Source organism: Hipposideros armiger, unplaced genomic scaffold (genome assembly GCF_001890085.2).
Source record: "Hipposideros armiger isolate ML-2016 unplaced genomic scaffold, ASM189008v1 scaffold_131, whole genome shotgun sequence".
NCBI lineage: Eukaryota > Metazoa > Chordata > Mammalia > Chiroptera > Hipposideridae > Hipposideros > Hipposideros armiger.
In genome coordinates this window covers 1,841,116-1,854,539 of record NW_017731481.1, presented here as the reverse complement: position 1 = coordinate 1,854,539, position 13,424 = coordinate 1,841,116, and the positions used below count along the sequence as shown (strand labels likewise).

The 13,424-nt window shown below is 36.4% G+C and overlaps 1 protein-coding gene across 7 annotated transcripts in view; it reads right to left on the bottom strand.

Moving 5' to 3' along the window:
* Positions 1-13,424, bottom strand: part of AP3M2 (adaptor related protein complex 3 subunit mu 2) — a 32,953-nt gene that overhangs the window by 3,287 nt on the left and 16,242 nt on the right. For all 7 annotated transcript variants that reach the window (XM_019649261.1, XM_019649257.1, XM_019649256.1 and 4 more), the window contains 5 exons: positions 12,993-13,335; positions 8,817-8,988; positions 5,145-5,282; positions 1,024-1,109; positions 600-733 (listed from right to left, as the gene is read on the bottom strand). In XM_019649261.1, coding sequence (XP_019504806.1) covers positions 600-733; positions 1,024-1,109; positions 5,145-5,282; positions 8,817-8,988; positions 12,993-13,265 — 803 coding nt within the window. In that variant the 5' untranslated portion in view covers positions 13,266-13,335. The remainder of the gene's footprint in view (positions 1-599; positions 734-1,023; positions 1,110-5,144; positions 5,283-8,816; positions 8,989-12,992; positions 13,336-13,424) is intronic.

Sequence of the window (13,424 nt, the reverse complement as noted above, 5' to 3'; positions counted from 1 at the left end):
GTCTGACTCCAGAGCCTTTGCTCTCAAGCACTCAGATATTTTCCTAAATTGTTTATTCCAAATCACACAGGAAGGTACTGGTGGCTCTGAGGTCTCACGGCTCTCTTCAGTCCACAGACCTTCTACTGAGGGCTTCCAAAAACCCTTAGACTCCATATTACAGGGAATGTTCAAGACCAAAAATCAGTGCATTTTGTGTTTTCCGCTGCATAATTTAATGCTTCTTTTGGGTCAGAGGGGGATTGAACACAGGTGTACTCAGAATTCCAATTTAAGAAGAAAATGTTCTTGTTTAGATTTCTAGTCAAAACAACACAAATGATAGCAGCAAACTTAATGAGCACTTATTTTGTGATAAGCACTATTTAGATTCTCATATTTAATCCTCAGAACAAGGGACTTTTATTATTTTCAACTACAGATAAGAAAACAGACACAGAAAGATTAAGCGACTCACCTGAGGTTACCCTATTAGTAAGTATAGAAGCTGGAATTTGAAACCAGGTAACTCCAGAGCCGGAGTTCTTAATCACTACAGATATTGTTTCCACACATACCCATGTACACAGATTCTGTTCTTAGTTATAAGGGCTGCTTACTTCTGTGCACTGACATGGTAAGAGAGCAGGCGGAAGTTTCCATCAGGAGGGATGAAGGAGAGGATACGCTCAGATTCCCAGCGCTTGAAACGAACACAAGGATGGAAGCTCACATCATCCAGTAACCTGGGGTTCTACAGTTACCAGGCAAGAAAAAGCAAGAAAAGCAAGAAGTAGGAATTAAACACCCATATTTCTTTCAGGAGTAATTTAGATGCTGTTCTTATTAAAACTCTCTCTCTCTCTCTCTCTCTCTCTCTCTCTCTCGCATTCTGTAGTTACTTGCAGGAAATCCAAGGCTGACACAAGTTTTGTGGCTGTCCTTAATTATTTCTTCTTGTACCATTTCATTATTACCACTCTTTGTTTCCAAAAGCATTTAATTTCCCATCCCAAGAACTAAATCTCTGGCCCACACTTTTACCATGAAGGAAAGTGTAAGGTCTGGCATTCCTGTCAGCTTGACACAGGCATCAATCACCCCCTGGATCTCAGCAGTAATCGTGGAACCTGAGACAGGAACAAGACAAAAAGGAGGCAAGAGGTTACCAAACTCTTCCCTATCTTTCCTATTGTATTTCTTTCCTCCTTCTTTACTTTCTCTTTTCCTTCCCAATTTATTTCCTTCCTTCCTCCCTTTTTTCTACCTCCCTCATTCTCTTTTCTTCTTTCCTTCTGTCCCTCCATCCAATTCATCTACCTAATCCATTTGTCCATCCTTCTAAACATTTATCAAATGCATATCAAGTATAAGACACTAATATGAAGTAATGAGGATAAAAGATTAATAAGATGGGCCGGCCGAGTGGCGCGATGGTTAAGAGCTGGCTTGGGACACCAGAGTGCCCCAGTTCGGATCCCACATATGAGGGCCAATGCCACTGCCCTCTAAAAAAAAAAAAAAAAAAGATTAATATGATAGTTATTAGCCTAAAGGAGTTTTCAATCTAGTACCAGAACCAAACAGAATATCATTATCTTAACTAATGGTTCCAAAATTTCATATCAGAAATTGTTCTCCCTGAGGTCACCGATGAGCTTGGCTGCTGAATCAAATGGACGCTTTTGGTCTTTATCCTATAGGATCTCTCTGTAGCATTTGTCAACATTGCACCCTTTTTCCTTTTCAACATCCTCCCCTCTCCTAGTTTTCTACTTTTCTAGCTCCTCTTCCTCTTTCTCTTTCTTTCGCATCCTTTAAATGTCTATGCTTTTTCACAGTTCTGAGCTTCTCTGTTCTTTCACACGACACTCCCCCAGGGTTACTTTACCTACTTCCCAATGCTTCAGTTTTCATTGATGACCAATTATTTCCTTTTTTTTTTTCAGGTTAAGCCAGTTGGACACCACCACTTGGATGTCATGGAGACACTTTAAACTAATCCTGTTGCCTAAGTCAGAAAGAAAATCCTTGACCACTTCTATTTCTTCAGTGCCCATACCTAATCAACGATCAATTCCTCTCTTTTATGACTTGTCTCTTAAATCTATTCATTCCTCTCCATCCTCACTACCATTGTTGATATCTATATTTTGTGACGGCAGCAAACAGCCTCCTGCCTTCGGTCTTACCCCACTTCAAGCCATTCTTCACACTGCAGCTAGGCTGACAGTTCTAAACTACAAATCTGTTCAAGTTACTCCCCAGCTTAAACCTTTTCAATTGCTCTAAATAGTTCTCCTTAAAATGGCATACAAGACTCTTCATGATTTGCCATCTAGTTGTTGATTTGTTTTTTTACTTTTTTATTGAGGTAAAACTTACAGTAAAATGCAAAGATCTTAAGTGTACAGCTCAATGAATTTTTAAGTATGTACACACCTATGAAACACCACCCACACCAAGATGTGGAACCTTTTTAGCATCCCACATGCCCTTCTTGCCCAACCTAGCTAATTCAAGTTCCTAAAATTCTGACTTCTATTACCTTAGATTAAGTTGCACCTGTTCTCAAACTTCATAGAAATGTAATAACCTTACGCATCTGAGTTCCTTGCTTGACACTGTGAGATTCAGTCATGTTGCTTGGGGGTATCAGTAGTTCATTTCTGCATCACTATACCACTTTCCATAATGGCTGTACCAGTTTACATTCCCACCAACAGTGTACAAGGGTTCCCTTTTCTCCACATCATTGCCAGCACTTACATTTTGTCTTTTTTTTAAAGATATTTATTAAAATATAGTTAACATACAATATTATATTAGTTTCAGGTGTACACCATAGTTATTCAACATTATTATACCTAAAAAAATGGTCACCATAAGACCAGCAACCATCTGACACCGTACCATGCTATCAGAATATTACTCACTATATTCCCTATGCTGTACATTACATCCCCATGACTTGTTTGTTTTATACCTGGAAATTTGGACCTCTTATTCCTCTTCACCTTTTTTTCTTCCCTTTGTTAAGTAATGTTGAGAATCTTTCCTTTTTATTATTTTGCTTCTTTTAATAAATTTATTGGGGTGACAATGGTTAGCAAAATGACAAAAAATTATTTTTCAATTACAGTTGACATCCAAAGTTATTTTATATTAGTTTCAGGTTTACAGCATGGTGGTTAGACATTTATATAATTTACTTGTTGAGAAACTTTGCTGACAATAATGTAATGATAATGACAGTGATGTAATGGGAGGTATCATTAATGTGCGGATGTCATAAATGAGAATCATGTGGAGAAAAGAAACGGCTGAGGACGCCTGGATATAAGCAAGAGAAAAAGCAATTAATCCCTTCACTGCAAATGAAAGACACCAAATACATATTCAAAGAGGAAAGCAAACCCAGTAATTAAGTCATTATATTAATTTCAGGTATACAGCATAGTGGTTAGACATTTATATAATTTAAGAAGTGATCCCCTGACTAGTCTGGTACTCACCTGGCACTATACATAGTTATTACCATATCGTTGACTATATTCCCTATACTGTACTTTACATCCCCATGAATATTTTCTAACTACCAATTTGTACTTCTTAATACCTTCACCTTTTTCACCCTGCTCCCAAACCCGTCCCATCTATCACCCCAAAAAATCTAGCACCGATCTGACACCATACATAGTTATTACAATATTATTGACTATATTCTTTATGCTATACCCTGCATCCCATTCTAACTGGTATGAGGCGACATCTCATTATAATTTTTGATTTGCATCTCCCTGATAATTAGTGATGTTCAGCACCTTTTCATTTATCTCCTGGCCAATCGTATGTCTTCTTTTGAAAAATGTCTATTCAGGTCCTATGCCCACTTTTAAATCAGATTACGTTGTTTTGTTTTGCTACTGAGTTGTATGAATTTCTTATATATTTTGGATACTAGTGCATTATCAGATAGATGGTTTACAAGTATTTCCCCCATGTATAGGTTGCCTTTTCACTTTGCTATTTCCTTTGCTGTGCAGGAGCTTTTTAGTTTAATGCAGTCCAACTTGTTTATTTTTCCTTTGTTGCCTTTGCTTTTGGTGTCATATCTAAAAAAATCATTGCCCAGATCAGTGTCAGGAAGCTTTTTCCCAATCTTTTTTTCCAATAGTTTTACAGTTTCATGTCTTATGTTTAAGTCTTGAATCCATTTTGAGTTGATTTTTATATATGGTGTACAATAAGTGTTCAATTTTATTCTTCTATATGTGGACATTCAGTTTTCCCAACACCATTTAATGAAGAGACTATCCTTCCCCCATTGTATGTTCTTGGCACTCTTGTTGAAGATCAGTTGATTGTAAATGAGGGGGTTATTTCTGAGCTCTATATTCTGTTTCATGGGTCTAGATGTCTCGTTTTATGTCAGTACCATACTGTTTTGATTAATGTAGTTTTGTAATATATTTTGAAATCAGGAAGTGTGAAGTCTCCAGCTTTCTTCTTGCTCAAGACTGCTTTAGCTATTTGGGGTCTTTTTTGGTTCCATATGAATTTTAGGATTTTCTATTTCTGTAAAGAATGCCATTGGGATTTTGATGGGGATAGCACTAAATCTGTAGCTCACTTTGGGTATTATGGACATTATAATAATATTAATTCTTCCAATCTGTGACTACAAGTATCTTTCCATTTATCTGTGTCTTCTTTAGTTTTCTTCATTAATGTTTTATAATTTTCAGTGTACAAGTCTCTCACCTCTTTGGTTAAGTTTATTCCTAAGTACTTTATTCTTTTTTTTTTTTTTTTGCTATTGGAAATGGGACTGTTTTCTTAATTTCCTTTCAGAATAATTTGTTGTTTGTACATAGAAACGCCACTATTTTTATATGTTGATTATTTATCTTGCTACTTTACTGAATTTATTAGTTCTAACAGTTGTTGTTTGAGTCTTTGGGGTTTCTACATATATGATCATGTCATCTGCATAATAGAAATCTAAGTCCATTCCCAGTACCTAGCACAGTGCCTGACACAAAGTAGGCACTAAGTTAAAATGAAAGTTTTTGAATGGGGCATAATTCTGATAACAGCAAGCATTATGTGAAAAGGATCTCTTTCAATTTTTATAGTTCTGAGAACAGATTAAAAGCACCTACCTGATTTATCAATGATGGCATCAATCTCTTCAATCACATCAAAATAGGCTTCATTGTTGGTATATTTCACCCCAGTCCGTCGCCAAGGCACCACTGACAGCTGCCCAGTAGGAAGCTGATCACCCACATTGGTGCTTCCTGAGACAATAAATATTACTGTAATTTCATTCCAATTTGATAATTGGATGTAACCAATTATCTAATAATCATAGAACACTTCCCTAGAAGTTTCTACACTCCCACTATTCATGCACACAACTGAAGAATTTTTAAAAATATGATGAGAATTTTCCCAACTTCTATATGGGTTACCTAGTTTATTTTAAAAACTTGTCGCCATCTGGTCTGCCTTCTCAAGCAGAATGAAGGCTAAAAAAGTTACCTGAGAAACAGATATCATATTTTGGTTTTGAGAGTAACTTGAACTTGGTCTCTCAAATTCCACAATAGCTTGCAGCTTAAATAATGTATTGGCTTTCTGTAGGGATGGTAATCTACATGTTGATATAAAATTTTCATGGGTAAAAACAGTATTCTAGTTTGAGGTAGGTTCTTAGGTACATTTATGCTAGGTATTAAAATGTATACATCAACATAATCTCTCTCATACCAACACTGAAACTTAAGAAAAGAATACAAATTAGATCTTTCCCTGTCTATAAGAACTGTAAATCCATTCCTTAACTTGTTTCTCCCCCAACAGGCATCAAAAATATATATTTTTTAAATTTGAAGGTTCTATACTAAAATTATAAAATAGTATAACTAATTCAAAGTCTATTCCCTTCTTCTATAACCTGGAAAATTTTAATCTAAAGAAAGAAACAACAAACACACACATAATTTAGCATGTTTACAAACATTTCAGCTTTTCAAAAGTGGTTCCCAGATACCTTTTTCTAGATGTAAGTGAGATTAAGGAAAATGACTTCATATTATTTATAATTGATTCAGGCACTAACAAAGCTTTTAAGGTTTAAAATGAGCCCAGGATATTAAAAACCCCAACAAATTTGTTTTCTTTAAAAAAAGCACTATGAATTAAAACATGTCATCAAGCTATAATAATTATATCAGTCTAAAAAAGGGCAGGAAAGCCTAAAAAAAGAAAACAGACCAAGAATCCATAATGACTTAGTACAAGATAAAAATATCATTTGAAAATAGGGAGAAAGGATAAATTATTCAATAAATGGTGCTAAGAAAACTGACAATTTTGGAGAATTAAATATATAACCTTACCTTATATTGTATACCAAGATCATTTCCAAATGAATTAAAGAAATCCAAAAATAAAATCATAAAAGAGCTAGAAAAAAATACATTTTTTAATAAAAGAAGTTCCAAAAGACATTCTCCTATGTTTTCTTTTAACAATTATAAAGTTTATTTATAATTTGTTTAACTCTTTGATCTAGCTGGAACCTATATAGAATGAGGATATAGAATGAGTAAGCAGACTTCATTTTTTTCTATATCAAAGCTGACTGTCCCAATACAATGTATTTAACAATTGGCCCCCTTGCCCACTGATTTGATATATGACCACATCTATCTATACCAAATTCCTATAAAAGCTAGGGTCTGTTTCTGGACTTTCTATTTTATCCCAATCAAGTATTTGTCTATTACTGGGCCACTACTATATTTTTTTAAATTACCAAAACTTCATAATACTCGTATATCTTTTATCTGATAGGACAAACTTTCTCTCTTGCTTTAAAATTTTTAAAAAACCACTCATTTTCAAAACTGCTTTGGTTTTTATAGCATATCTATTCTATGAGTTTTTCTCTCATGTGCCATATGAACGTACTATATCTTGATATTTGACAGGGCAAATCTTTGCAATCCCTTTGGAATTCTTTTTAAAAATTATCCTGGCTATTCTTGCATATTTATACCTTTTTAAATGTATTTTTTCAATCAGTTTGTCAAATTCCATTAAAAGCCTATTTATAAATTTAGTGAGACCCAAAATTTAAAACCTTAGTGAAGCAGAATATTAATTTTACTAAATCAAAAATTTTTTAATGTGGCTAAACAACACCATGAACAATGTCAAATGACAAGTGGCAGATTGTGAGAAAATATCTGTAACAGAGTTTTCAAAATATATAAAGAAGTCTTACAAACTATCATGTATATTTCCAATATGATAATTTAATATCCTTAAATGAAAGGAATTCTTTTAAATTAGAATTAAAAAAGAAAAACATTTCAGCGGGGAAAAAAAATGGGCAAAGAACACAAAAATGTAATTCACAATAGAGGAAAAACAGTCAATAAACATTTGAACAGGGGGCTGGCCAAGTGGCGCGTTGGTTAAGAGTTCGCTTGGGAGCACGAGCTCTGAGCAGCAGGGTCCCGGTTCAGATCCCACATGGGCTAGTGATGCTGCGCCCTCTTCAGCTAAGATGGTGAACAACATCTCGATGTGTAGCTGGGCTGCCATGATTCGCCGGCGACAGCATAGGCTGCAGCGGGGCAGCAGTGGGCTGCCGTAAGCTACCACGAGTGGCTGGCAGCCACCGTGAGTGGCCGGCAACATGAGCCGCCATGAGCCGCCTTGAGCAGCTGTGAGTGGACGTTCAATGCCTGGCGACCGATCTGCCTCACCCGGGAAGAGCGCAATGATCACAATACCAACATGGGCCAGTGGAGCGACGTACTCCACAACTAAACTAAAGAACAAATGGACAGCAACTTGTCTGTTCCCCTTCCCTGATTCCCCAATGCTGTTCTCTCCTCCAATTCCCCCAATAAAAAAAATCTTTAAAAAACAAAAAAAAAACATTTGAACGGGTTTTAACCTTCTTAGTAATAAAAAATGAGTACGTAAATAAGATATTACTAAACTCAAATGGCCAAAGTTTTTCAAAAAATTAATAAAATAATAATAATAATAATAATACAAAAGTTGGCTAGAGTACACAGAAATTGCTACTGAAAGTATAAATTAGTGTAACTTTTCCAGAGGGCAATTTGGCACATGAATTAACGTCCTTAAAATGGGCACACCCTTTTACCCAGCACTTCTATTTTTAGTACTGAAAAGAGATCATCCTAGATGTGCACAAGGATTTAAGTATATGAATGCTAATTGCTTGTTATTTAAAAGAAGAGAAAAATCAGAAATATCATAAACAGGGACTGAGTAAATAACTTAGGGTCTATTATATACGGCAGAAAATTGCAAGGTCACTAAAAATGATGTAGAATGGGATAATGTTCACAAAATATTGGTAAAGGTTAAGTTTAAAAAATATACAAGAGTTGTTTAAAAAAAATCTATCCATCTATCATCCATCAAGAAAAGACAAAAAAAGGAAATACACCAGTATGTTATAAACGTGGTGGGATTAAGAGTTATTTTTATGTTCTTTGTGTTTTTCTATATTTCTAATGTTTCTGCAATAATCATCTGTTTCTTCTATAATCAGAAAAAAATTATTTTTGAAGGAGAACACTTCATTCTGACATTAAAGTCAGGGTATTTTCTGCATAACAAAAATCCATTTCAGGTCATACTCAAAGACCATAAAGAACAAGATTAAAGCACCTAGACATTTGAGATCCCCAAAGATAAAACACTCAAAACAATGCACAATACCGAACTAAACCACACCTAGGATGGCAGCAGCTTTCTGCGGGTTTCCCCTTTCTCCATACCTGTTATGGTGTTGACAACTGTTCGAAGGATAGTGGGAGGCTTTATCAGTTCTTTGAGGATGTTTGACTCGGTAGCTAATGGAAACCCGTTGTCAAGCATCTCTTCCAATACCTCATAAACCACAACCACATTGTCTTTGATCACTGGCTCTGAGCAGACTCCAAAATAATCCTGGTGAAAATACAATATATATATATATACATTTATCACTCAGAGACTGTAATAAGTGAAAGAATGTTCCTAGAGAATAACGATCCAGTCCTGCCCATATGTGTTTGTTCAATGTTTCTGGGATGGTCTTCTACAATGAGGGAGTGAAGCATAACCTTAGTTCTCTTAGGCAGTTGGTTTGGTAGAAAACACTGGACTGGCTTATAGTACTAGTGTTATTACTAACTTCTTTTATAAACTGGAGTAAGTCATTTAACCTTTTTGGGTTAGTTTCTTCAACTAGATAAAATATGTTGAATACAAAACTGAATCTAGACTATTATATGTGCTACGAACAAGAATTTGAAAGAACTATGCAAAATGATCATACTTAATATGACATAGATTCAACCTAAAAATCTTTTAACCCTTACTGTTGTGCTATGCCTTAACATTCATGCACTAATAAGAACTGAGAAGGAAATAAAATAAAACGAGGAGGGTGAGCTAGCACACCAGATAATCTCTTTGGATCATCACTACTCTAAGATGCTAGGATTCTAAGAACACTTTGTCCTTTTATTAACAAAAGCTAAACTTAGATACTAAATTATCTGGGTTGTGTAAAAAGCACTGGATTCCAATCAGATTAAATCATGCTAACTAATTTGGGTCTTTATTTCTTTAATAGCATAATCAGGATTATACCATTGGATGCACAAGGACGCTGTAAGAACTAGGCACGATTGATTAAATGATAATATATGCAAAAGTGCTTTGTAAACTTTAAAGCATTATGCAAAATGTGATACATGATGAAGTGATTTACAAAGAAATGCTTGTAGTCATTTGATGTGTTCTTCTAGCAATGTCAGTCATGTCTTCTACCGGACCTCTGGAATGATCATACAACCCTCCTTGAATTCATCCACTGAATGGAAATTTGCCATTTTTGAGAAAGCTCATTCTATTCATGGATAACTCTGACTGTTAGAAAGTTCTTTCTTTTGCTAAACTAAAATTTGCTTCCTAAATCTGCCTTACAGGACAAGTTTATATAACAGCCCCAAAGTTATTTGAAGACATCTACAGGCTTCCACTTCAATTTCTGTTCTCATGGTCAAACTCCCTGTTTGATCCTTCCACTGTTCATGCTATGATATGGTTTCTAGATCATTTTACCATCTTGTCATTTCTTTGAATATGTTCTAGTTTTCTAATATTTTCCTCAAATTATGACACAAAATTGATTGCATATTCTAGATGTGATCTAAATTACATCAGATAAAGTCAACTATCAGAGCCATTCCAATATCCAAGAGCATTTTGTGTTTCTAAAACAAAAAGGTTTTGGGCCGGCAGAGTGGCACATTGGTTAAGAGTTGGCTTGGGATGCCAGATCTTAGCAGCAGGGCCCTGGTTTGGATCCCACATGAGGGCCAGTGACGCTGCACCCTCTACAGCTAAGATGGTGAACAACAGCTTGATGTGGAGCTGGGCTGCTGTGAGTCACCAGAGATGGTGTAGGCTGCAGTGGAGCTGCAGTGGGCTGCTGTAAAAAAAAGCTACTGTGAGTGGCTGGCAGCCAGCGTGAGCAGCCGGCAACCAGAATGAGCTGCCAAGAACCACCGTGAGTGGCCGTCCAGGGCCCAGTGACCCTTCTGCCTCACGTGGGAAGAGCGCAATGATAATACCAACGTAGGCCAGTGAAGCAACGTCCTCCACAACTAGTCTGAAGAACAAAAGGACAGCAACTTGTCTGTTCCCCTTCCCCGATTCCCCAATAAAAATCTTTTAAAAATAAAAAATAAAACAAAAAGATTTCTTCCTAAAAAAAAAAAAATGAGGAATTAAGGGGAAAAAAAGTTACACATTTCCTTCCCAAGAGAGATTTTATTTTGAAAAACAAAAAAAAAAACCTCACTAGATTTTATGAATCAAGCAGAGTGTGAACTGGGCAGTTGGAAAGGAGACTTTTAAGTATGACAAAGTGCTATAGCAAAAGTGCTTGCAATTCTATAGCTGAACCTCTTTCATTATATTCTAGTCTTAGAAAAATAATACAGCCAGAGAAAACGCACATCAGATAAGACATCAAAATCAGAATGTATCCATTCAAAAATGATAAGCTCTGAAGTCCCAAACTTCCAAACTAGCCACTTTACTGTTTTTCCAAATTCATCTGTGGTTTCAACTAGATTAAACAACTTCTCTTACTTCTTGTCTTGTAATTAATTACATAATATTGCTATGGCAATATGAAGCTGATGTTGAGTTTCACCAATGGGACTGTTAATCTTAGGAAAGGGGTAAAGTGTCATATGTGGAAATCATAACAAAGCCCAGTTAGAGTGGTTTAAGATCATAACTACTAGTTTCTACTTACAGTTCCTCCACATACTGGGGTTTAAAATTCTCAGATTTTCACTGTGGGAAGGACCTAGTACACCACATGAGAACTGGAATCCCAGAATAGTTCTATCAGAAAGTATTTGTGGGAAAAATTATAAAATATAATTCTCTTGGAATGAAAGCTGTTCTAGACATGTGATGTAGATACAAGTGCAAATAAAAGGACTCTTTGACTTGTTTTTAAATTTTTATCATAATGTCTGGGTCCTCATTATCTTCATCTTCTCTAATTCCACAATTTCTGTATTCATATGACTAATTCCAGACCTCACATGACAAGAAGTTGAACCAAAGGGCCCTTACTTCTCATTTATCATATGAGTTATGCAAATAACCACAACAGTTAGAAGTTGAGCAATTCTTTTAGGGAGAGAATTCCACTATCTGAATTCAGAGTCTGGGCAGCCTAAAATCCTGTGCTATAAATGGTGCTGATATCCTAGTATAACTAACGTCCCCTGCACCTACTCCCCAGGATCTTCAAATCTATTCCTGAAACAAAAACTTAAAATGAAAACTGTATCTTGTAAAATGTGTTAATTAAATTATTAACGGGTACAGAAGATATTCCAATCTTAAGTTTACTCATCACTAGTACTCCTGTGCTGTAGATAAGCATCCCAGACCCAAGATGAAGTATGGATTCACAAATTACCCCTGCCAGGGAGAGTGAAAACAAGCATTACTTAGCTTTTTTACACATCCATCACTTTTTGATACAACTCAAAGCAATGTAATTAACAATGGTCAGCATCAAGTTCACTATTAAAAAAACAACAACAGAAAACCGAACTCCTCTGATTTGTGAACAAAAAGTAGGACAATTCCAATCTCTAGAACTAAAATGACTGTACACAGTCATACCAAATAGGTTGCCTCTCTCATGCAACAGGTTCAAAGTATTCAATTTGTCATTTTAGATGCAGTCAATTCCATAAATCGAATCAAGAATCATCAAGTGGGGCCGGCCGAGTGGCACATTGGTTAAGAGTTGGCTTGGGAGCACCAGCTCTGAACATCAGAACGCTGGTTCAAATCCCACATGAGGGCCAGTGATGCTGCGCCCTCTACAGCTAAGATGGTGAACAACAGCTCGACCTGGAGCTGAGCTGCCATGAGTTGCCAGCGACGACGTAGGCTGCAGCCCCTGCTACAGGGGGCTGCTGTAAGCTATCATGAGTGGCCGGCAGCCAGCGTGAGCTGCCGTGAGCTGCCGTCCAATGGCCAGCAACCAATCTGCCTCACCTGGGAAGAGCGTAATGATAATACCAACATGGGCCAGTGAAGCAACATCCTCCACAACTAGACTGAAGAACAAAACGACAGCAACTTGTCTGTTCCCTTTCTCCAATTCCCCAATGCTGTTCCTCTCCCTGAATTCCCCAATAAAATCTTTAAAAAAAAAGGAACATTTGCCAGACACAGCTGGATTCCGATCCTCAAATTATTTAAAATAAAAAAATAAAAAAAGAATCATCTGGTGAAAGAGGAAGTGAGTAATGTCAGAGTTTCGATTTTTTTAAAAGTTCCTTAATTGAGGCTGAATGCAATGGAAACAGAGCTAGGCAGACACTTCATAATTTACATGTATGAACCTCTTCACATTCACGTACCTGAAATGTGTCCACTACTCGGTGAAGGAATTCAATGACAAATAGAGGAGGGACCTCTGTCTGGATCACAGCCACAAAAAAGATCTTGTGTCGGTAAACACTTAAGAGATAGTGGTGAGGGGTAGGGATAACTGGTGGTACATTTTCTGCCTCAGTAGCTCTCTCTTGTGCCTCAAAAAAGTAATCACAAACAGAACGGCTGACTACACTTTTCCAATGTTTCTCCAGGAAAATATCACCAGAGGAGTTGATCAAGAAAAGGCTATGAATCATGGTGGAGATTGTCAGTGAGAGGGAAATCTTTTTCTGTCTGAAAGCCTCAGGACTCTGCAAACTTTCAATCCTAAAGACAAAAGAAGCTATGATCAGTTTCATTCAACCAAAACACCTTCCCCATCTTTTCCAGCAATCCAAATCTTACCCATCTTTCAA